This window comes from Grampus griseus, assembly GCF_964374135.1.
Source record: "Grampus griseus genome assembly, chromosome: 16".
In the NCBI taxonomy this organism is placed as follows: domain Eukaryota; kingdom Metazoa; phylum Chordata; class Mammalia; order Artiodactyla; family Delphinidae; genus Grampus; species Grampus griseus.
In genome coordinates, this window is record NC_139010.1 from 14,789,617 (window position 1) to 14,815,804 (window position 26,188).

The window sequence follows — 26,188 nt, forward strand, 5'->3', positions numbered from 1 at the left end:
TCTACAGTAGAGCAAAACAAACATTCTCCCCTAAACACCGACTAAAATTACTTGTAGTTAAAACAAATAAATTCCCCAACATATAATCACCCTAGACATACCCAAAAGAAAGGGGGGAAAGTTTTAGGATGGTGTTACTTTTCCCCATCTTAATTAAAATGAGGACTTGTAATGGTCTATATGGGAAAAGAATCCAAAAAAAGAGTGGATATATGTACATGTATAACTGATTCACTTCGCTGTACACCTGCAACTAACACAACATTGTAAATCAACTATACTCCAATAAAAAAAATTTTTAAATAAAATTAAAAATATAAAATAAGGACCTGATATCCCAGATCTGAGGATAATTTCTAGTTTAGGGCTTTGCAATGCACACATTCCATTGTGGAAATCCATTTCTTTGGTGCTGAGGTCTGAAAGAAGCCTTACAGTGGACTAAATCATTAACTTTGGGAGAGTGTATGCCTTTGGGCCTCATTTTAAAAGCATTTAGTCACTAAAGTTTCCAAAGAGCCTTAAGACCGTGCAGCCATCCATCCTCTCTCCCAGGGACAGTAGGATCAGTCAACCCTTCTCTTTCTGACTCTAGGCCACTACCTCCACCTTGTGGCCACAACTGAACTGTGGGGGTCAGAGCTCCAAAGTCTCCTCAAGGAGCCTGTAAACAAACACAAGATAGAAGCTACTTCCGTTATTGACAGCCATCACAGGGAAGGTGTTGACCAAGTGAAGTTCTCACAATACTAACCACTGTGAAAATTTCACCTGGCCACTTGGTTAACTCTTGATTAACAAGTACCAGTAACGAGTTCTTGGTATGTCAGGGACTTAAACAAGAATCTTCAAAACTTTAATTGGGAAGAACTGGCTATTGCCTACCCTGGAAATTAAACAGGTGAACTTTGGAACAAAATGCTTTAAGCTGGAGGCAGGGTCGGGGTGGGGGGTGGGGGGACGTGGGGGAGTTTTCTAAATTTAGAAATTGCATCTGAATTCCAAAGAGGACGGGTAAGAATCGATTACTCTGGATATGTGTAAAACAGCCAACCCTTGGAAATGAAGCTTTTTTGTTCTTTAACCTAGAAGGAATGGAAAAATTTCCAAGGCCATTATTCATAGTCTTAGAAAACCCAGTGACGTTCCACCCTTTGATATAGGTAGATACAAGAATAACACAAAAACCAAAAGTCAGTCCAATTAGTTTAAAACAAACCCTGGCTTCCTCTCAAGCCTGACATTGCCGTCACGGTTTCAGCCTCAAGTACAATGATGAAATGAGAATGGTGCCGAGGGTGATTCAAGAACCAGTCAGCATGGAGTAAGATGCACAGAAAGATCCTAAAATTGGGATAAATCAGACAAGTCTGCATGAAGAGCTTGGCCAGATCATCAAAGTGGTAATTGGGATCCACATCGCAAAGAACTAGAAAATGTGAATACGCTGAATTTGACACGGAGACCAGGTGGCAGTAGACTACGGTCAGCCTCTTCTAACTCTGGGGAAAGAGCGTGGGGAAAAGCGCTAGGAGCTTCTGTCTGACACCCCAACTTGGAAGGACTGATAACGGTGGTCCACGATTCTGTGAGTTGGCAAATAAGGACCAGCCTGGCCTCCTAAGGCAAGACCTGTGCTCAAATACCAACGTCTACCAAGGGCAATGGCCGAAGAAACTGTGCGCTATCACCTTCCGCCTTCTGTACCTTTTTAAGGTTGCCACACCTGACTTTAGTTTGTGCTTCTCTGTTTGCAAATGGAAAACCTGGGCCCAGAGAAGTTAATGAAGTTAATGCAAGGTCACAAAACTCATTAGTGGCTGAACCAGGACGTGCAACTAAGTCTAGGGCTCCATACCCGTATCAACAAATCTAGGTGGGAAAAGACAGGGTTCATATAAGGTTGCTAATAATTCAAAGACAGAAAATGCTAATTGTTCTGAAGAACGCTTGAAAGAAAAGTTTTAGTTCCATAGCCACACCGTCTCAGGAAATTTCACAGAAACGATCCTGTGGTTAAAAACATATTCTTCCCCCTTTTGCAAAAGGAACCTAACATTTCCTGCCTATAAATCAGTACATCACAACGTATCTCCTGAAACTTTATTAATTGTGGTTAAGAAAAGCACAAGTGTGTGAAAGAGTGAGCAGGTGCTATGCAGATCTGCCAATGTGTACTTCAGAGAGGAAGCCGCCACTGTGGGAAGAAAAAGTTGAAAAACATTTTTCACTGACATTCCTCAGGACCTCTTAAAGCTTGAAGGAACAGTTGATGATATGAGAAATATATATATATATATAATTATAACGATCCTAAAAAGGGTACAGAGAGAACTATACATTTTTACCTGTTCTAACGTAAGCTGCTTAGAAATGGTATCGTTCTCCAGTTTCTTAATTTTCTTCATCAGTTTGTTGACCTGGAATTCCTGTTCCTGCTCGAGGTGCTGTTCTAGCTCAGCTTTCTCATGCTGCAACTGGAAAATGAAAAAACACAGATGTGGAAAGCAAGACACTCAAAAGCCATGGGAACAACGGCTCCGAAAGCTAGTTAAACCGAGTATATCATAAAGTTACATTAGTCATTTCTGCTCATATGTCCAAGTGTACACCTAGTAACTTGCTCCTGATTCCTCTAACTTATAACCGAAAATTATAGTGCACAGTCAGAGGCACTTGATCTTAGTGAAAAGGCCAAGAAATGACAGGGCAAATATATCAGAGCATCAAACCATGATTAAACACCGATTTCCATTTTTAAGAACATGTAAGTGGTTATCTCTGTAGGGAACAACTGGGGATGAGGAAAGGAAGAAAACTTACTTTCCAGCATATATATAACCCTTTGGTACTCTTAAATTTTTATACCATGAGCATAAAAATTATTAAAAAATAGAAAATTTGCAACTGTTGGTTTTTATTGAATGAATTACAGTTTACTTGCATTTATACAATGTGTGGAGAGAGGGAAGAGATGCTACAATCACAAAAAATACTTAGTAAATTATTCTGAAAGCTGTTTCCCAATGTACTAAGTAAGCATGCTTGGCAAAAATAAGTACAAATAATTAACTTTCTGTAATGAGACCAAACATCACACCTCCTACATCTTTCCTAAAAAACCAAAAGGCAAGGCCTCTTATTTATGAAATTAAAAGATAAGGTTATGGTGTTGCTGCAAAAGAAATTTAAAAAAAAAATGTACTCCAACCTTCAAAACCAGAAGAGAATAAAAGAAATTCAGTGGACACACAACGACTGGGGTTCTCATGAAACACTGTGCATTATTTCTAAGGTTCTCAGCTGGGAGGGGCTGTTGATTCATGGTAGGGGGTGAAGGGAATGAGAGCCACAGGGCCTGGTAGTTTCAGAACCATGGACAGATTAAGCAAAAACTACTAAAAACAATGAAGCACACCTAGTTGGATTGTGGGGTCTAAGATGACACCACTCCCTAATTCTACCTTCAAAACCATTTCCTCAGGCAGGCAGTGCGTACCAGGCTCATCACATGTGTTAGGCAGGCATGATCACCCCCATTTCAAATGTGACGAAACAGGTTAATGGATCAAGGTAATTCATCTGGAAGGCGGCAGAGCTTGGGGCCCAAACCCTGCTCTGAACTCTAAACCAGAGTTCTCCCACCGGATCCTGAGCACTCCTCAGAGGGGCTGGCTTCACACTCCTCCATCCACAAGTGCCTAGTGCGCCCTTGGCATTCAGAAGGTCAAATGACTGAATGTAGAAAACAGTGAGCCATATATGCCCACCCAGTGGATGCTACGTTTCTTTGTAAACCCTGCACAGGGTGAGATGGACAACAGAGAGCTCAGTGGGCCTGACGGACCTCAAAAGGCTACACCTAACCATCTCCACATTTGAAACAATTTCCATTGCTCTGAAAGCACCATACTTGGTGTTTAAAAAGAAAACAAAAAAAGTTAAAAATCTGACATCTTCTTCCAACACTGGAAATGTTGACTAAACAGATGCTGTTTTGCCTCCAACTGTTTGTGATGCACAACTCCAAAAAAAACTGGTCAACCTTGCAGGGACCGAGAAAGAAAGCAGATGTGAAGAGGTGCTTACAGCCATGAGTCTATTTTTAGCTAACCCTTTAAAACTCAGTTTCTGCAAGACCAAGCAGTAATTAAAAGAACTAAGAGGAACACACAGAGAATGAGAAGAGTTTCCAGCATTTCGGACACAAAGACCTGAGTGGGAAAAGCATCACTTACGAGGAAAAAATAGCAAAACATGTACATCTTCAACTAACACCTGTATTCTATAAACATTACCTGTGTGGCATGTCTTTTACCTGAATGTATTATGTCAGAGGGAGTACAATCTATGGTTAAGACATTATCCTTGCCCTAAAATAGTTTATGAACACTAAGCTTAAATGATATCTACTGGTTTTAGAAAAATGAACTGTAGTCTTAAAACCTTTAAACCATTTGCATAGCTTTTTAAAAATATTAGCTGTGTTTTCCTCTAATATGTTTTCAATTGCTGTCTTTTTTATTTGAAAGAGCCCCCTTCCGCCTTTTTTTAGCGTTATGCTTCTGCCTTGAAGTAAATTAAAACAATAAAGGATGCAATCTAATGTTGAAAAATCTCTTGCCCCCCAAGCAGCAGTTGTCGCAGAATATCAATCTGAGCAAAGGTAAGGTTCTCATTGGCTTAGAGGAAAATACTCATATACAGACAGATGGCCCAACACCGTCAATATCTGATTAGGTATTTCCTATAAGAATACAGATTCAACTAGTAAGGAAATCTATAAAAAGCTCTCAATTTGAAAAGGCCTTTTCCTCTCAAGAGCCATACCCTGAGGAATAAGCTGTCGTTACCAGAACTCAAGCGAGGTCCCTGGGTTATGCTAACCCACTGGGAAAATGTCAAGCCATCCTGAGCTCTAACTCTGCCAAAGACTCACAGTTTTCATTGTCCCCCAAAGACAGACCTGGAACACATGGCTCTGCTGCCTGCTTTGCTCTGCCATCTCTCGGGCGACAGGCAATCTAGGGGCAGGGCATGGAGTTTCTGAACAGAATACTAGAAATAGAAAATCTGGTTCTTCCTTGGAACAAAGACACCACCAATACAAAGAAAAACACAGAGAAAAATACAGAAACAACCCCCGCCAAAGCAATTATGAGATGAGAATTAAGATGGGCAAGGAGAAGGGGGGCAGAGCAGGGAAAGAGAACTTGAGGAACTAACAGCCATAGAGTTTGCCTCATAACAGGTTGCCTGAGAAAAATTCAGAAACCGTTTCTGTTTTAAATAGACACCATGTATATTCAAGCCATGTGGCCCCAGGAGGACTGGAACCAACACCCTGAATCCACCTGCCTATTTTATTTTATTATTTTCTGCATTTTGCCGCGCCTTACAGCCTGCGGGATCTTAGTTCCCTGACCAGGGATCCAACCGTGCCCCCGTCAGTGGAAGCACGGCGTCCTAACCACTGGACCGCCAGGGAATTCCCTCCACCTGCCTATTTTAAAGCTGTAGCCCATGATACCATAAACAAAAACCCTAAAAGGAAGCCTGGTTTAGGCTGACCCAGGACCTATCAAAAGAACTAAACTCCGGTTTCATCTCTGAGTAGCATCTTCAACGTGGGCATAAAATTCAAGCCATGATTTTAAATTTCTTACCAAAGGTCTTAACACTTTATGAACGATTTTTAATCTTTCAATTAGGTCAGAGATCCTGAGCTAGAACAAAAGTCATTCAACCTAAGAAGTAAATAGTCAAGCAAATTCTATTCATGTGTTTGAAAAAAATTCACGTGTTTGCCTTCAAAATATCTAAAGCAAAATGCTTAAGGAGATTAAAATTTGTTTCCAAAATCAGAATTTTCTGTAAATATACTTCTTATAAAGTCAATCTCAAAGACTATGGAAGAGTTTTGGAACTCTTACCCGTGCAATATACTTTTAACATTAACAACAAAAAACCTTATAGAATGGAAATTATGTTATATAACCGATGATCCACTGGCAGCACATTTTCAATGGAATTAGGGTTATATAAATAAAGATTTGTTCCTTAGGATTCAGCATGAAAAATATATTAACATAAGTGAAAAAGCTATAAGCAAAAATACAACTACAAACCTGTAAAATTCTAAGTACTCAAACATGAGCATTTTTTGACTGTATCCACTCACATATGGAGTCCCAAAGCCAATTTCCAGCCCATTAAAAAGCACAAGTATAGCATTAAGTTGATCTAAAAACAGGCAAGCCTTAAGCATCAGTGAATTACCAATAATTGTTGTCTTTCTCATAATTTACAAAAGCTTTCTGGAGCCACTTCAGTAAACCAGGCTTCTTATATCAGAGATTCAAGCACTCTTCACTGAATGGCTTTTCTTCTGGGCAAAAATTCTCTCCAGCAGGTGAAGGCACCACTGCAGGTGCACATGGATGAGTCAGGCCACCCACTCAGCACACAGCAGGTGTGCCAAATCCCAGGCTGGGCGAAGTGTGTTTGCAAGTGTGTCTGGGCTTCTTGTCAATCCAGCCAGTGCCAAATGAGGCATGCCTTCCGGCCACCAGCCCCGGGACCCACCCTTCTCAGTGCAACTTGAGGATAAACCCAAGATGCCCCCACCTCTGTTTTCAGTAATCATTCTTTCTGTGTACCACCCACAGTTCTGCAACCAACGTGCCTGGTTTATTGACAACCACCAAGGACTAGGGCCACTTGCACTGGACCAAGTAAAGCCCACCATAGGACAGTGACCACATTAAGTCATTGGACTGTCATAAACAATTACAGTAAATCCCCTACACACGAACCTTCAAGTTGCAAGCTTTCAAAGATGCGAACGTGCGTTCGACACATCCAATCATGTAAGTTAGTTCACGTGTCTGGCGTACATTGTCATGTATGCGCATCCTCTGCGATTGGTTGTGCTTTTGTGTACTTTATTGTAAGTACTGTATAGAGTACAGTAGTACAGTATCTTTATTTCAAGTCCAGGATGTCCGGAAGCAAGTGTAAAAGCAGCAGTGATAGGGCTTCCCTGGTGGCGTAGTGGTTGAGAGTCCACTTGCCGATGCAGGGGACAAGGGTTCATGCCCCAGTCCAGGAAGATCCCACATGCCGCGGAGCGGCTGGGCCCGTAAGCCATGGCCGCTGAGCCTGCGCGTCCGGAGCCTGTGCTCCGCAACAGGAGAGGCCACAACAGTGAGAGGCCCGCGTACCGCAAAAAAAAAAAAAGCAGCAGTGATACAGCTAGTACTACTGTACTTTTCAAGGTACTGAAGTGTAAGATTAAAAATGTTTTCTTTTTTGTGTTTGTTTTTTATGCATTAATATTATTTGTGTGACAGTACTATATAGATCATTGTGTTAGTTGGGTACCTAGGCTAACTCTGTTGGACTAATGAACAAATTGGACTTACAGACGCGCTCTCGGAACAGAACTCGTTTGCATGTAGAGGACCTACTGTATCATGCAGTTAACATGGCCTTTGAGAAAAAAGTTCAGAACTCTCTCACAGCACTGAGTCTCTTAATCAACTCTAAACCGTTCTGCTGAGCAGAAAGCCTGCCTCCCACCTCAAACTCAGTGCCTCACCACTAAATGCCTCCTGGGCCCACACTTATGCCCACCTCCTTCCTCCTTCTGTCACTGGTACTATTATTCTCATTCAACACACACCTCATCAGTTACCAAATGGCATTAAGTCAGCCCCCAGAACAGCTGTCAAATATACCCTGTGCTTTCTGTGCTCTAGTTCAAGTCTTTTATTCCTTTTCACCGGGCCACCGCCAAAGCCTCCTAATGGATGCCCCCAGGTCCAGTGTAGATCATGCTAGACTAAACTAACAGAGTTTTCTATGCATTCAACACCCTGCTCAAAACCTTGCAATGGCTCCCTACTACCTGCAGAGTAAGTCCAAACTCACTGGTATGACGTTCAACTCCTCCCATGATCCACTCCCCATGCAAGTTTCCCATGGTTTCCTCTTGCTACTTTCACACTCAACCCAAGTGACAGTCTAAGGTTTATAAACGTTAATGCCTTCAGGGTCCAGGCATCTGGCAAACAAAGAATGATGGGTCTCAGCACAGAGAGTGGTACTAACTGCAGTTAGAGGCACAGCTCGTGTCCTCTTCTAAAGACTCTTTCCCTGAAAAAACACATTTTACAAAATGAAGCCTATGGGCTTCCCTGGTGGCGCAGTGGTTGAGAGTCCGCCTGCCGATGCAGGGGACGCGGGTTCGTGCCCCGGTCCGGGAAGATCCCACATGCCGTGGAGCGGCTGGGCCCGTGAGCCATGGCCGCTGAGCCTGCGCGTCCGGAGCCTGTGCTCCGCAACGGGAGGGGCCACAACAGTGAGAGGCCCGCGTACCGCAAAAAAAAAAAAAAAAAGAAGCCTATGATCCCAGGCAAACGTGTCTACAGACCACTCCAGCCCAGGGGCTTCCAGACCACGAGCCCCGCTGGTCACACAGGACTATGCTAACACGAGCTGCTGCACCCTGAGCCCACAGCCCTGGTCACACTGCCCTCTGACTAGGGTACCTGGACCCCTCCCTCCAACTTTCTGAAACTCCCACAGCTCCTTCCCATACGCCCTCAGCATCACGTATACTCCCCGCTCTTCAGGCTGGGATGAGCGCAGTGTGCTTCCGGTGCATCTCCACATCTTGTTCATGGTGTTTTCATATCCTTTCTATGAGTTACGTTCATGGTGGTTTCATATCCTTTCTCTGAGTTACTTCAAAAAGCAGCTAATACTTCAAGGCACTAGTTACTATGGAGCAAGCACTTTATGCACATCAATGCACTTACTATTTCTAACTCTGTGGTAGATACTACCATCTGCATTTTGCACATTATGAAGCCACAGCTTCGAGAAATGAGGTAAGCTGCCCAGAGTCACACCGCTGCTAACAGGTAGATCCTGGCTTAAAATACAGGCTTCTGGCTTCAAAGCCTTTATTCTTATCCCTGATGTGTGCTGCCACCCTTGAGCACCTGGGTGCACTCTCAATCACCCTGACAGCACTGTGAGCTCTATGAACAGCAGTGACCAGGATTTGCTCAACTCTACCCTAGAGCATCTAGAAAAATGTCTTATCTATGCAAATACTGACTGGATGAATGGTAACGAATGACCTCCCTTCCTACAGACTCTTTCCCCCTAGATTAAGCCTCCGGATGAGCAAAATAACCAGGCAAGTAGAAAGGATACCACTGGCGTATATTAATATATATATATATGGCCCCAAATCAAGAAATATAACATCGCCAGCACCCCAAAGCCCAGTGCATCCCTTCCAGATCACATCCTCTATCCCCTAGAGGTAAATGCTCTCCTGATTCTTATCGTATTCACTTCTTTGCACCTTTTATCTTAAAAGATTTTACTATTATTTCTAAGCATTAGTTCTTGCTTGATTTTATATTCTTTTTTGTCTAGCACCTTCTGCTAAATGAAATTGTGACTTCACTCACCCCTGTTATTGAGTATAGCTGAGGTGTGTATTTTCATTGCCTGATAATATCCCATTGGATGAGTACATCAAAATTTATCCACTCTACAGATGACGGGTATTTACGTCATTTCTAGGTTTTCACTATTATGAGCAAACGTCACAAAGAACATTCTTCTACACATCTGGTGCACACGTGCAAACACCGTAAGATATACCCGGGGTGGAAGTGCTGGGTTAAAGACAATGAGTATTTCCAACTTCATTAGGTAATGCCAAATTATTTTTAAATGGCTGAAACGATTTCCATGCTCTGACGGTATGCATGGGGATTCTCTAGTAATATCTTTCTTTCTGTGGTTGATTTCACCTTTCCTGATTACTAATTGGGTTGTGTACCCTTCCATATGGTTAGTGGCCGTTTAGCTACCTGTTTATATGAAGAACCAGTTCAAGTCTCTAGCCATTTCTCTTTGGGGTTGTCTGTTTTTCTGCTGATTTGTAGTTTTGTGTTGGTTACATATGTCGATAATACCTTCCTCCACTCTGTGGCTCGTCCTTGCAGTCTCTCTACGTGATCTCCTGTGTCTTTGGTCTTCTTCTCCAGGCATTAATTAATTAATAACAACAGTCCCGAATTTATATCTTTAGCCCAGACTTCTCTTGTTGAGAGAGCCTGCCTATTTGTTACTTACATTTGGATGTCTAGACATCTCAACTGCACTTCTGACCTTGCCACTCCAAGTCTACTCCACTTGCCATCTTTTCCACCTTAAATGGTGGGAAAGAACTCTGTTCTTCCAGTCATGGAGGCCAAAACCAAAGTCTTCCATGATCCTGTCTTTGACTCACACCCACTTCTAATCTCTCCTAAAGTCCTGTAAGGATAGTCCCTCAAAATGCACCCAAAATTCAATAAAATTTTATTTGTAGGTGAAACCTGTGGCCTAGGGTGATGGTACCTTCCTCCAGAAAATTCCATTTTCTTCTGCCAGGCACCAGAGGTCTGGGTCTACCTTAAGCCTAAACCAAAGCTAGCTCTCTAGCTCACCCAGATGATGCAAAACTGGTTCACTCTGGTCCTGAGGGTATAGCTCTTCATGATTCCAGCTTAAAGTGGGGGTGACTTTTCTTTGTCCTCACCTGTGGCCAGCCCCATGTTCTGACTTCTGTAACCCCAGCTCCACACAACTGTCAAAAGCACAATTCAGTTTCTTGGCTGTTCTGTAACGAATAAATAGCAAATGTGTTCAGGACAAAAGGAGGCTTGGGTGCTGGGTCTCCTTCTCAGTTCCTACCCCCCCAGATCTCCAACAGTTCTTCATGATCTTGTTAGTTCTTTCGTTTATCCTCGGTGAGGTTTGCCTGAACTGTCGAACCTGTCATTTTCTAAAGGGAAAGGCATATATAACTTTTGCAAGGGAAAAAAATAGGTAGGTCCTTCCAGAAAATTAATTATTTTTTAAATGTTGCTTTCTTGTGAGCATCCTCAACACCAAGGACAAGCTCTCACCTCTGAGTGGAGGGCTCCAGTACATGGGGCTTCCCGTCCACTCACAATACCTAAGGGGCTAAGTCTGAGTTTCCTAGATTCCCAGTAGCATCATGCTGCTTAAAGCATTAACACCTTTAGGGCTTCCCTGGTGGCGCAGTGGTTGAGAGTCCGCCTGCCGATACAGGGGACATGGGTTCGTGCCCCGGTCTGGGAAGATCCCACATGCTGCGGAGCGGCTAGGCCTGTGAGCCATGGCTGCTGAGCCTGCGCATCCGGAGCCTGTGCTCCACAACTGGAGAGGCCACAACAGTGAGAGGCCCGCGTACCGCAAAAAAAAAAAAAAAAAGCATTAACACCTTTAAAGAAATCTGGTTAGGAGGGAGGTTTAAAAAAGATGCTCCACAAATAAGATAAAGAAGTCCTTTAGGCTCTAGAGTTAACCTGCAAAAAAAAATCCATTTTGTAAAAACTAGCCTTTTCTTCTTTGAGGAATAGAGAGTATTTAGCCCAAAGAAAGAATTCATTCTAAGCTGAGACCTTACTGTAAATTAAAATAAAAAGCCCCATCTTTCTTATCCAGTTAATGAATAAAGAGGAAAAAGGAAAGTAAAGATAATTAGCAGCAGGATATAACTCTGTATTTTAAGGTAACTACTAACTGGGCTGAGTGTAAACTGTTTTGAAAATGAAAAAAAAATTTACCCAATAAATGCAAAACGTTGCAACATTTATAACTGTAGTTTTGAAATCATTTGAAAAGTGTTTCCAGTGATAGCTCAAGTCCATTTACAGTGGAGCCAAGTATCCTTCAAACACCAAGATTCACCTTTTCAATTAGAAATAGCAATGCTTACCCCTATCCTGGTGAAGAAAGCAACCTCTCACTCCAGCTTCACCTTATTATTTATTTGTTTATTTTTAATTTATTTACTTTTGGCTGCTTTGGGTCTTTGTTGCTGCGCGGGGGCTTTCTATAGTTGCGGTAAGCGGGGCCAACTCTTTGTTGCGGTGCGCGGGCTTCTCATTGCGGTGGCTTCTCTCATTGCGGAGCACGGGCTCTAGGCACACAGGCTTCAGTAGTTGTGGCTCGCAGGCTCTAGAGCGCAGGCCCAGTAGTCGTGGCTCACGGGCTTAGCTGCTCCACGGCATGTGGGATCTTCCCAGACCAGGGATGTGAACCCGTGTCCCCTGCGTTGGCAGGCGGATTCTTAACCACTGCGCCACCAGGGAAGCCCACCTCATTATCTTTAATTTCCTTTTCCTTCTACCTTTATTTCCTACCCGCGCTTTCCTGTATTTCGTCAAAGAAGTCAGCCTGGGAGGCTTCTAAGCCCTTGCCCTTGCCCTTGCCCTTGCCCTTACACTTTGGGGAGGCTGGCACATTAACTCCGGCCGTAATGACAACACACATGCACACACTTTGAAAAAAACTCAGTGATTTCTGAAGACTAAAGAACTGCATCAAATTTAGTGTATTTTCTAATCACAGTGCAAATTATGTTAGACTGAGAGATTTCTGGCATGCTGCTAACAGGAAAGTTTGAGCTTATAATTTGCCCTCTGGTGGTTGCAGCATTTAAAATGCAATGAAAACATCCCAGAAGCCTTTTGCAGATGCATTGGGAACACAATGTATACGCCCCTTGCTCCGTGAAAAGAAACAAAGAACACACAAAGCTGAGGTTCAGATAATTTGGAACGAAAAACAACAACAACCAGAAAACCCAGCTTTGCCCCAAATGTTCTGTTAGCTATTAGGTGATGGCCAATTTTCCTGCTCAGCCTTAATAGCCCTGAAAAACTAAAAGCCAAGAGGGCCACTGGCCGAGCCAGCTTAATGAAGAACATATTTCAAGGTCTCTTCCCCCCTGCCATCAGGGAACAAGTTTTCACCTGAATGGATGCAATGGCAGTGTTAGCCTCGGTGCCTTTAAAATGAACTAAACAGAGTTCCATACATATTTATCACCCTGACATGTGATTTTGCTGCCTGAACAAACAAAATCACTGCACTGCCGTCTTAGTGACTTGGAGAACTTGAAGTAAAAAAAGGGAGCCTCACGGATGGACCTAGAGTCTGTCATACAGAGTGAAGTAAGTCAGAAAGAGAAAAACAAATACCGTATGCTAACACATATATATGGAATCTTAAAAAACAGTACTGATGAACCTAGTGGCCGGACAGGAATAAAGACACAGACGTAGAGAATGGACTTGAGGACACAGGGGAAGCTGCGATGAAGTGAGAGAGTAGCACTGATAATATACACACTACCAAATGTAAAATAGATGGCTAGTGGGAAGCAGCCGCAGAGCACAGGGAGATAAGCTCGGTGCTTTGTGACAACACAGAGTGGGGGGACAGGGAGGGTGGGAGGGAGATACAAGAGGGAGGAGATATGGGGATATATGTATACATATAGCTGATTCACTTTGTTATAAAGCAGAAACTAACACACCATTGTAAAGCAATTATACACCAATAAAGATATTTAAAAAAAAAAGGCAGCTTCAGATTCTGGTGTACAGGCTTGAGAAGGGAACTGGGGGTCTACACTCACTTCTAATGCCTGAGGACACTCCAGCTGCCCAGAGACACAGCCTCGCAGGGGCTAGGGAAATGCACGCTGCAGAAAAATCCTGCATCCATTCACTTGGTATTGGAAGAAGAAACTACTTCTCCAGACTGAGGGGAGGAGAGGGAGACGGAAAATGAAGGTATGCCTTTGCCTAGATGAATAGGCAGATTTGGGGACTTACTGAAATCCTTCCTCTCAGTTTCACTCCGAACTGCTCGGCAATACATCATTTGGTACTGGCAGATTCAGCAGTGGTTTTTGCCCACAACTTCCTTCCTTCCCTCCATATATCATCTTTCCATAGATGCTAGGAAACTACGACTGCTTTAATTCCAGGAGGCATTTTCACCTCAGGGAGCAAGTCAATAATGGTAAAAATAAGCCATGCCACTTAACAAGAAATCCAGGAAACCTTTGTTCGTAAGTGCTTTCAACCATCAATAAGAATGTGCCTCCCCCATAAGAAAATGAGTACAATAATTTCTATTATAGTCATAGTGGCATTATTTTCTGAGGACCAGATCCAATTTCAAGTGTGAATCAAAAGAACAAAACTACAAACCTATCTGTTATTTTAAGGTCTAAAATTTGAATATTGGATTATAGGGAAAAGATTCAGAGATACATATAATACCTCGTACTCTTATCTCACTCCTGTTCCAGCCTTTTAAAAAAAAGATAAAAAAAAATATTCATTACCTTTTGGCAGTGGTATTGGTTGAGAAGAGTGTAGGCCACAACTGAACAGGGCTTCCCAAGAGCAGGAAGTGAACCTGATGCCTTGGGCTTACAAAAAACTGAGGAGAAAATCCACGAGTGCTAAAACCACTGTCACTCTCAGCAACAACAGATCTTCCACTTGGCACTGGTGATGGGGTGGTTAACAGGCGGCGGAATTAAGGATTTTTTTTTCTAAGTTTTAAGACTGAGGGGCCAATGGAATGAATCATATCAAGAGTGACAAGACAGTTAAGCCAATCATTAGAGCATTCTGTTTATGCTAGCTCGTAATGATTTGGGCAGTCCAGAATCTTCCATCACTGCAAAATGAGCCCTGACTTTGCAAGGAGCTCCCGTGCATTGCTGTCCATGACAAACAGATGCAACTATGATAGTGAAACCAAGTAGGACCCTTCAGGGCCTTACCAGGCAGAGATCTCCATCCTACCCCCGTCCCTGCTGGAACCCCTGCCTCTTGGTTTGTAGCAAAGCTTTAGCCTCCTTGGCCTTCTCTGAGTTCCAAAGAGCAAATTTAATCAGAGAAGTGAGAAAACAGTCAAGCAAGACAGAATAATAATAGTTTAGCCATAAAACAAAGTCAAGGATCTTTAGTTCCTCTTCAAGGGCTATAAATAATATCCTAAGCCATATCCTTGAGTTGTTTTGCAGATACTAAAACCCCCACCAGGTAGAAGAAGTTAGCTGCCTGCTGACCACCAGCACACATAGACCCCAGACCAGTTGGAACCCGAAGGTTGATGACTGAGATTCCTGAAACATCACCATTACCTCGCCATCAACCAACCAGAGAATTGTGCACGAGCTGATCATGCACCTTGTAACCCTCTCCCCTCACATCGTCTTTAAAAACTCTTCCCTAAAAGCCATTGGGGAGTTCAGGTCTTTTGAGCACAAGCTGCCTGTTCTCCTTGCTTGGTGCCCTGCAATAAACGCTGTACTTTCCTTCACCACAACCCGGTATCAGTGGACTAGCTTTTTTGCGCATCAGGTAAGCAGACTAAAGTTTGGTTCAGTAGCAACTGCAGGACTGTGAGCTCTAGAAGTCAGTGACACAGAAGGAGGTTTCAAAAGGTAAGGACAAAACAGGCATCAGAATTTTTAAATTTCCTTTTTAGAAAGTAAGATATTTTCCGATTGCAAAAGTAATGCACATTGCTTTCTATAAAATGAGAAGGAAAGGAGCATAAGAAAATTAACATGGGGGAGTGGTGATGGTGGGATGAACTGGGAGATTGGGATTGACACCTATACACTAATATGTATAAAATAGATAACTAATAAAAACCTGCTGTATAAAAAAAGTTTTATAGACCAAAAAAAAAAAGAAAATTAACATAACCTATAAGCTCAGCACCCAAGTATAATTACAGCTAACATTTCAGAGAATAGTCTTTCAGACTTTTTTTCTAACATAAGTATTATATATCAAATTCTTCTGAAGAGTTTGCTCATAAAACATTTCTTATAAATTTTAATTACAAATTATGATTAAACTAAAACCTCTCTTCAAGGCGTTCCAGGGCTGAATTTAGTTCTAAAGTAGGCTTGGCATTAGACTAGAAGGCTCTTTTTCAGACTTTTCACCAATCAGGTCAATCAATCCCATGGTCTGGGCTCAGAAGTATGCAGATCTTTCAGACGGAGAGTGTTCACAAAATCAAAGTAACTATCTTGCAGATATATACAAAAACAAGGGAGGAAAGCTGCATGCTTTTGTCTGTGTGTGTGTTTTTTGTTTGTTTCAGACGGGCTTAACATATTTGGAGACATTGAAGCTATCTTCCAAACTCGACCTTCTAAAAGGGCAAAGGGATTTCCACTCATCTACACTTAAATAAACTTGATTCAGTTTTTAAAGGTATTAGATACCACCTCTATCATAGCAGATGGGAAGGGAGGTATCTCCTCTAAAGTAATAATCTCGTTTTGTTCTCAGGACCAAAGAATTCCTTTGAAATGCACATAAAGGCACTGCTCAATCACTATCGGAGACAATAGCCATAGAACAAATGACAAAACCAAAATTGTTTCATAAACAGCCTCTAAGCAGCCTTTGGGTGAAAAATGCTAAACACTTCCCTGGTGAACAGGTCAATTTACTTCTTTGTCCATCAGTGTCACCTGCAACACAGGTTCTCTTAGTAGGCTATCATAACAAGGTCTTATTCAGAAGCAAGCATCCTAGAGAGTCTTTTTTTTTTCCCTCCTCGGTACACGGGTCTCTCACTGCCATGGCCTCTCCCATTGCAGAGCACAGGGCTCCAGACGCGCAGGCTCAGCGGCCATGGCTCACGGGCCCAGCCGCTCTGCAGCATGTGGGATCTTCCCGGACCGGGGCACGAACCCACGTCCCCTGCATCGGCAGGCGGACTCTCAACCACTGCGCCACCAGGGAAGCCCCCTAGAGAGTCTTAATGAAGTAATTACACCGTTGGAAACTGATACCAATTACTCTAAAAATCTTCCATACGGAGATGAGTTCTACCATACTGGGTGGCAGAAGATGTGAGCCTTCAACAAAGGACTGGCTGGAATCCTTCAGGAAAGCCTGGGGGATGCGTACAGTAGGCCTACAGCTCTTCTTCCCTGCATCTATACAAGATCCTTCCAACTGGCCAACGGTGAGAGGGATTCTCGGGTATTTACCACAAAATGGCATGCTGTGATATCTGGTGTCTAAAGTGAGAGATCACCTACCATGCCACATAACAGACATAGCTCCAGAACTTGCCAGAGACCTCAACCTCAAACTACCTGCCAACCGTGTCCTTTCAAAAGGAAGAACCAGGTGTGGGGAATGAGGAGTTCTTTTTTAATGGGTTCAGAGTTTCAGTTTGAAAAAGTTCTGGGGATGCATGGTGGTGATCGTTGCACAGCAATGTGAATGTACAATCCTTAATGCCACTGAATTATACACTCAAAAATGGTTGAGAAGGCAAATTTTGTTCTGTTTGTTTATGTTATTTATATTTTACTACAAAAACAAAAAATATATATGGCTTAAGAACCAAGCTGAGATTCATGAGAGACTGTCTCAGAGACATGCTGACCATCCATTTGTCCAGATTCGACAGGTGAGGCCACTGACGAGCTACAGACCCACCTAGAGCTCCCGAAACAATAGACTCACACCCTCGTACCAGACACTTTGCTTTGACTGAGGGCAAACATAAGACCCGGCCATGTGAAGACAAGCGCTCCACATGACAGACTACTTTGCGCAAGAACAGTTTCTTGTGTTGTTCAGTTTGTTTATTATTCAGTACCTTTAGAAAGATCCATGCCCCTCAAAAAAATTTAAGTTTTTAATATATGAAAATTTTTTTCTCTTGACCAAGTAAAACTAGTTCTTTTAATGTAAGAATTGTGAAAAAAATCACTATGTTTTTCCAAGTTATAGTTTTATTTATAGGATGCTCAGAGCTTAAATTTTAAGTTCAAACCTCCTTATGCCAAGTACATTTCTATAACTAACCTCCTTTTCGCTGCACGTGTCTCTTGTGCTTTCACTCTATTCAGCAGCTTATTTTAAGGGACATCCATGTCCTTGGAAAGTAGGTGGGTCATGATAATAAGTGAATGAGCGATTAGTGATAAACGACTCGCTACAGACCACTCACGATGAAAATAAGTCTTTCCAGAGAAAAGGAGTATGATCTGGCTAGGTTTTGACTGCTTTACAATGTACTTTAATCAGACTCCAAATACCAACGACTATGCAAGTTGAAAACCAAAAAATGTTTCTTAAAGTGTTAAAAATTAGGACACCTGATTACACACTAAACTCAGAAGAGCAAACGATAATCGATCGCATCCTTCTATTTCTAGAAGCAACATGCAGAATAATTCGTCTAATGCCGCCAAGGTGAGGTAGAGTCAAAGGTCAAACTAACCTTCTTCCTCGTTTTTTGTCTAAATCAGAATACAGTTTCAATGCAGAAATTTCACCATAAATCTCTGCTAGACAATAATGCCTGGGTACCTCTATCCTTCACATTCCATCAGCTACCACATAAACCAAATTTTGTACGAGACTGCAATGGTATCTTTATTCAGTAATTAGGTAGGAAAATGAGAAGAAAAGAAAGATGGGATAAAAGTTGCCTGGACCATTGCATGGTCTTAACACTAAGGTTTCTGGTCTTCTCTTCTAATATTTTATATGTTAGAAGGTAAGAGAAGAATTTAGGAAGTTTTTTAAAAGTCCCAAATATCCTTGTGTTGTAATCTCACTAAAATATGTATTTCAATCAAATTAATGAGTGAAATTGTTAGTAATACCAGTGAATAGAAAATACAAGGGAGTGTTCCTACCTTTTACAGCCATCTGACAAAATGGTAATTGTGGTCCTCCTCGGAAAATTTTATACCTGCCCACTCTTTTGGACACGCTTTGTTAAATAATGAAAACTCAGTGTCCTACTTATTCTCAAGTTCACATTAAATACACCGTAAAATATTTGCCCTCAACAAATTCTACTTTTGTACTTTACTAGTAAGCTTCGAGGAAAACCAAACCAAACAGGAAGGGGAGGAGGAGAATCTCTGAACTAGAAACATCAAAACTTCTATATGTTTTGTGTGTTGTCTTCTACACACCATTAGCGATAAAAGTTAAGTTTCAACATTTGTTATTTGCTCAGTAACATATTACTCACCCGTGTGAACACGATTGTGTAAAATTTTAACTATCACAGATACGTATCTTTTTCTCCCCCCAAACTGACATTTCCCTTTGTGTCCTCATATATTCGTGCAAAAGACCCACTTCTGCTTGCCAAAAATGTTTATGTATTCATTACAGATTCAACATTACAGGAAAAGAAATCTCATATTTGGTGTTAATCCTCATAATTCCCAAATACTGCATACAGCATTTACTCCTGCGCTAAGACCTCAGGCTTATCAGCAGTTTCTTGAAATGCTCAGGGTATAAAATATCTTACCTTACCTAAGCAGAAGCACAGTCTTGAGTATTATACTGCTGCCATCTTTACTAGGTATTTTTAATCTCTAAAGAATTTTAGCTACAACCTCATCAGCAAACGTTTCAAGCAAAGTGCTGTATCAAAGTCATTTATTTCCTAGAGAAGAAAACAGGCAGGGAAGATGAGAGGGGAGAAAAGGTAATTTACCTGCATCAATTTTCTCGAGAGCTCATTAGTGAGGAACTCTTCTTCCTTCTCATAATTTACAGCAAGGGTTTCTTTCTCCTTCTGCAAAGCCTGAATTTTCTTGAATAAAGTGTTACTGATGAATTCTTCTTCCTGCTCAGCCCGGGCTTGCTGTTAAAATAAAAAAGAGAACAAAAAAATATGTTAAGGAAACAGGAATTTACTAATTGAAATATAGTCCTTATTTCCAGAGAGGGCACCCATTTTAATTAGAGCTCTATTTTTAACTGTGAACCAATATACCCCAAGAAGCACAAAACAGAGGAACTCAGTAGCAGCCATAAAAGTAAATGTTACCCCAAAGGGCCTCCCTGTGTTATGCATGGCCCCTCTTCTTAAAGAGATATTCCAAAGAAATTAACAAAGGTTGTCTTGCAAGTTTTAGAAGCCATCCCACGTCAATCACCAGACTACAGAAAGCTTCTTCTTGCATAGGGCAGACGGGTCCAGTACTGGGGTATATGCATCGATTCATGACAACTCTCTACAACTCTCCACATCCCAAAGGTTCAGAGGTAAAATATCTAGGCAACATTTTTACTGAAGCAGAGAAGTACCTCTCGCTTAAAAGTGAAATCGTAAAATCATGTCATCTCTCTAAGATGTTACTGAAAGGGTTTCAGTATGCAATTTAAAAAGCAATACAGATAGACATAGATTAATTTACATGTTTGTTGAATAGTTGCTGGAAGGCTAAAAAGTAGTTAACTGCAAAGCAGCAAGAATCCAGGGAGTGAAGGGTAAGGACGGATGAGAGTGTCATTTTTCACTTATTTATTTCCCTACTGGGAATTTTCTGGAGGTGAGGGCACGGACAGGCATTACTGAGCATTAAAAACAGAAGAAAAGGGGGTCAGGCATAATTCCATGGAGATGAAAATATTTTTCTGCAGATCCCTTCCACCACCTATGTTCTAACAGAATAAACAGAAAAACCAGCCATCCTTGAAGGAAATTAATCTTTTCAGAAAAAGGGTACTTCTTTCAAATGGACTCAACTCTATTCAAAGTACTTTTTAAACTGCAACATTTTGATGTGTTAATCCCCAATAATGCATTCCTGTTTCATCTGCCAAGTCCAGGAAGGGAGAACTGCATCAATTCCAAGCCTCCAGTACCTGTCACTTATAATAATACAAGAGAGCTAGAGGGCAGGAGACAAAAGGGCACCTACATTAAACAGTTACCACCTTGTACTGTAAAAGGTCCGCCAACCACTCCCAACTCAGCTGGTTTGGATTTCTGTACATACGCACTGACTTCCCCGACACCCAGGGCCCCCTAGAGCCCTGATTTCTGGGGAGCCCATCCTCCCTGCTCCCCATGATAGCAGCAGAGAGAAGGATGCCAGGGCCTGAACTGCCTGCCAAGCAAATCTACCAAAGAAAGCCACGTGTATGTAGTACTTAGACTGAAAAACAGAGCTACGTAGAAAATGGAAACTTCAGGAGGAGGTGTTGCAGTCCAGTTCTTTAAGACAGCATTTTGGGATAGGCCGGGAGATGTGAACAGCAAAGAACAGATCACTCAGCTAATAAGGATTTATGACCAGCCAAGCACATCCAGGTAGCAGGCCCTAGGTGCCCAGGCCCTTACACACTCCGTAATTCATTAGCACTTCTCAAGGTCATACTCCTTACTCCATGGTCAAGGGAACACTGCCCAGGACTGGCACTTCCCCCCTCCCCTTTAAATTAACCTCCAACTCGGCTTCAAAACTCTCAGACCTCAAGATCTCATCCTAGTGCAATGGGCAGGAACCCAAAGCATTTCTTTCAGGCATATCTGACACACACATCCAAGCCCGCAATCTGTCTGAGCTACCTGTTTTTCTGGTTTTGACTGACAAAGTTCTATATGATTTGAATTCTGATTATTCTAAAAGCTACAGGACAAAAATGGTAGGGAGGGGAACTGTAATGCCTTTGCAGGTGACTGTGCACTTAGATTTCAAAAGGTTTGCCATAAATTCATTTTGTTACCAAGTCAGACTCAACTTCTTGCCTATTACCAGGCATTCCCTATGTTCAATGACTGGGAAATTTACCCACAGACAGTAACAGAGAACCAGACTCAGAGGCCCAGCAGATCACCTCCCCCTGTGCACAAGGACCCAGAAGTGAGAAGCTGAGAATAAGAGGCCAGGCCCTAAGGGCTTATTCATGAAACTTCCACCTCGGCCCCTCACCCTTCCCATATTTCATCCAATCATTAAGTTGCAGGGGTAACAGGTCTCAGTGTAATATAAAACAAAACTCTGTGATAGAAAATAGATTAGTAGTTGCCAGGGGCTGGGAGGGGTGGAGGTGGGAGAACGGGGAATGACTGCTTCTGAGTACAGGGATTCTTCTGGGGTGTCGAAAATGGTGTGGAATTAGACAGTGCTAACAGGGTTATGTAACCTGGTGAATATACTAAAAGTCAGCGAACTGTACACTTGAAAATGGTGAATTTTATGGTATGTGAATTATAACTAGATTAAGGGAAACAACTCTAATAATTAACAGGGCCCTGTATTTCACAGAGCATTGGGTTTCCTTTGCAATTCTTCCCAGGGAAAGTAGCAAATTTATTATAAAAAGGATCAGGAGGACTTCCCTGGTGGGCCAGTGGTTGAGACTCCGCGCTTCCACTGCAGGGGGCGTGGGTTCGATTCCTGGTCAGGGAACTAAGGTCCCACATACATGCCTTGCGGCCCGGCCAAAAAATTAAATAAATAAAATAAAAAGGATTCGGAGAGGGCGACGTTCAAGCTAGATCTGCTCTGAAAGTGCCTTCCAAAATGAGTGATGGTTGTGAGAGACTCGGGCTTTAGCCAACAAAATTCTTCACCGCTTTAGAGTAGCCACTTATTTCTAGGCAAAGCCCATTCATAGAAAACTCCACTCTCAGGACCCACCACCAGCGTGAGGAACTGATCTGTGGAAGCTAGTTAAAGCCTCTCTAGCTTAACAAGGGGTTAAGCAGGCCGGGCACAGATTTTGTTCAAGGCTTCCTTTTGCTAAGGTTTAGCACGGGGACTGTCACTCTGCCTCCCACTGTCATCCCAGAGAAAAACCACACATCTGAAGGGCAAGACTCCAGGCCCCGGAAACATAAAACCCCAGTTCACACTTTTTCCAACTGGTCAGGGGGCACTGTTAGAAATTAACACGTAAACAAGGACAAAGACAAGGTGCCACATCCAATACAGCCCCAGAGAAAATTGGTTAAAAGACCAGCTCCAGGGGCTTCCCTGGTGGCGCAGTGGTTAAGGATCCGCCTGTCAATGCAGGGGACACGGGTTCAAGTCCTGGTCTGGGAAAAGCCCACATGCCTCGGAGCCACGAAGCCCATGCGCCACAACTACTGAGCCTGCGCTCTAGAGCCCGCAAGCCACAACTACTGAAGCCCCCACGCCTAGAGCCTGTGCTTTGCAACAAGAGAAGCCACCGCAATGAGAAGCCCACACACCACAACGAAGAGTAGCCCCTGCTCACCGCAACTAGAGAAAGCCCAAGCGCACCAACGAAGACCCAATGCAGCCAAAATAAATTAAAAAATTAAATCTTTAAAAGACCAGCTCTAGTGTACTGACAACCAGAGTAGGCACCATGCATCACAGACAAGCAGGACGCACCCATCTGGAATTCTCCCTGCAGCCTTCTTCCCATTCTTTGTGTATTATCTTCTCAATCTTAACCTTAAATCCTGGCTTTTTCTTCCCCTAAACTCCAAAACAGGCCTTTTTATTTAGGCCATAAAACAAATTACCTTTGCAATTTATTTCCCCCAAGCCAAGAGCTAGGTAGACAAAGGCAAAACAGGCCATGTGCCATTTGCAAGGAACTAGGGGTCAGGCAGGTAGACAGAGCAAAGATAAAACAGGCTAACATGGAATCTCATCAGTTTTATCAATCTATTTCCCTTTTATCTGCAATGCTTTAAAATCAGCATACCTCAACAAATTCAAAAATAAAACTATATTTCCAAAGCTAAAATTTATTTTAAAATTTAAAATCAAGGTTTGCCTATAATTCCATAAACTCTCAAAAGAAAATGTGAAGCAAAAACTTAGGAACTCTTTGTTTTGCATACGTTTGTAGAGTTGAAGATTGGGAAAATCTGGGGGGAAATTTTTAAAAACCTGTGATTAGAGATATAGAGAACAAACTAGTGGTTACCAGTGGGGTGAGGGAAAGGGGGAAGGGGCGTTAGAGGAGTAGGGAAGTAACAGGTACAAACAATTAGATATAAAATAAGGTACAAGGATATATTGTACAACATGGGGAATATAGCCAATATTTTATAATAACTATAAATGGAGTATAACTTTTTTAAATTGTGAGTTACTATATTGTACACCTACAACTTATATAATATTACACAGTAACTACAGTTCAATTAAAAATATGATTATATTTTCATGTTCAATAAGGTTCTAACTGCTATGTTCAGAAGCAGAGTGAATGTTGGTATAACCTTATTCACTTATCGGTGTCTGCTACTTTGACCCTCACCCAGCAGGGATCACTCGATGTGTGATGTGAGGACTAGAGTACAAAGCAAGTCTCCATCACTCTTCCCCCATCCTCCAAGAGTCCAATTAAAAAAAAAAAAAAAAAAGGAAAGGGAGAGCAAGGGAGAGACAGGAGCAATTTACCAAGTCCTCTGGGAAACACACACACACACACACACACACGCACGCACACACATTTAGAAAAAATTCTTTTCTCTTGAGTCACCACGTATTGAGGCAACCATACTCTAGGTGGGCACAATTTTCTGATAAGGAAATCATTCTCACCCACTGCTCTCACGACTGGGGCACAGATTTGACAGGAGATTCCCATGTGCTTGTTTAGTGCTTCTGTTCTTTATCAGTGGTATTTTGGAGATCAAGGGTTAGTACAGAAAGCAGAATTCAAACTCTCTCAACAATAGCACTGCTGAAAATTCAAGAACCAAGACCAAAATTATATAAAATGATGCAACTCATCATCTGTCAAGAATTTAAAAAAAGGACAGTTTCCAAAGCAAAAAAATATAGGCACTATCTATTTCAGAGCAGGCATGGGTAAAGGATATAATCAAGAGGAAGTTCAAGTGCCTACCAAGATAACACATTTGCATTTGTTTTAAAAAATTACTTTTAAGTTGAATGCTGACTTGCTCTAATAACAAAAAATCATAATAAATAATAAGATACCTTGAAGCTCTAATGCTTAAGAATCCAGGCAGGCTCTATGTATTATTTTAATTATTTAAATTCCTTAAAGTTAGGAACCTATTTAAATGTATTCTTCCAATTATTTAAATTTATTATCCTGTTGCTTAGTCACTTACAGTACAAATTTTCATTATCTTAACACATCAGTTTGAAAGAGCATCTGAAACCAAACTGTCAGGATAGCAGAAACCACCAGGGCAACCGAGTAACACTCGGTTCTTTTCTCTGCTGTCATATTTATTAGGTGCATCACTGCCCATATCAATTGTTCTGGGAGATGCTCGGCGTTCAGTAGAGCTCATGACTGATGGCTGGTACCTCTTATAGGACTCGCTTGAACACCGGTCATACCCATGGGTTTATCAACACAAACCACTATGTTGCAGTGGTCCTGCACTGGCTAACACTTTAAGTGCCAGTACTGCAGGGGTGGGTGACAAGTGATACATGTGACAGGCCCAAAGTGCACACCTACGTTTCTTCTATTAGAAGAACTAGGGAAATAAAACAGCAAAAATGTGACTTAAAAAAAAAAAAAAAAGAACTAGGGAGGTGATGTCAATTACATGCCTAAGTATTACAACTCTCTATTTAGTCTATGAAAGCATCAGGTAATTTTGTGCTTCCTTCACACTGCGTACCAGCCCGCAGTAAAAGCAATTATTAGCTGATGGACGAAGGCACTTATATTATTTATTTCCTTCCAGTATTGCCAGCAAATCACTAAGTACACAGGAGCCAGAGAAGAATCATGATTAGCCCTCACAACTGGGCTGTTCTGCCCCAGACACTACGCCCAGGCCACTGTTCCAGGACTGGAGGGCAAGAGCTCAAACGGCAACAAAGGGTGACTTTCAGGACAAGAAGAGAATCTTGATGTTAAAAAGGACCCTAAAGGTTACCGAGCTTCATCAAGCTGCAGTGCCTCTCAAACCAGCTTCAGTGAAAGACGGCGTCCTCACCACCGATCTGCAGGGGACAACACATCCCTCTGTGCATGTCCTATTAGACATGACCAGAACACAGCTCCACAGACATGCCTCGTCCCATGAATTCAACAACACCCAAACTGGTCCACGCCTGGCTCAGGAAGATAAGTCCACTGGTCACTCGCTTGGATACAGAGCAGTGAGAAATTGCTAGAGAAGCTGCTAAATGTTTGCATGGATTATGGATTAAGAACTTATCTCCCGGTGACAAAGAGTACGGGTCCACAGGCCAAGCTCTGAATAACGTCACTGGCGGGGGCGGCTGCGCGTACACCATCAGACTCTGGGGTCAGGTTGCCTGGTCTGCAGGGTGCCTATGGCCACCTCCAGCTGTGTGGCCCTCAGGGAAGCCATGGGACCTCTCGGAGCCATTGCTTTCTCCTCTGTAAAGTGAAAATAACGGCACCTCCTTCCGGGTTGGTTATGAAGATAAAGTAACATAATTCACATCAAGAGCTTACGTAGTACCTCGCATGAGTAAGCACGCAAGAGATATTTACAACAAAGCTTGAGGAGGGGGCATGTACGGGATGGT

General features: G+C 42.3%; 1 protein-coding gene across 1 annotated transcript in view; it reads right to left on the reverse strand.

The window, feature by feature from the left end:
- CCDC6 (coiled-coil domain containing 6) overlaps positions 1–26,188 on the reverse strand; it is a 112,026-nt gene that overhangs the window by 38,729 nt on the left and 47,109 nt on the right. The window contains exons 2-3 of the mRNA XM_082673880.1: positions 19,417–19,566; positions 2,349–2,477 (exon numbers count right to left, since the gene is read on the reverse strand). Of these exons, the coding sequence (XP_082530006.1) occupies positions 2,349–2,477; positions 19,417–19,566 (279 nt within the window). The remainder of the gene's footprint in view (positions 1–2,348; positions 2,478–19,416; positions 19,567–26,188) is intronic.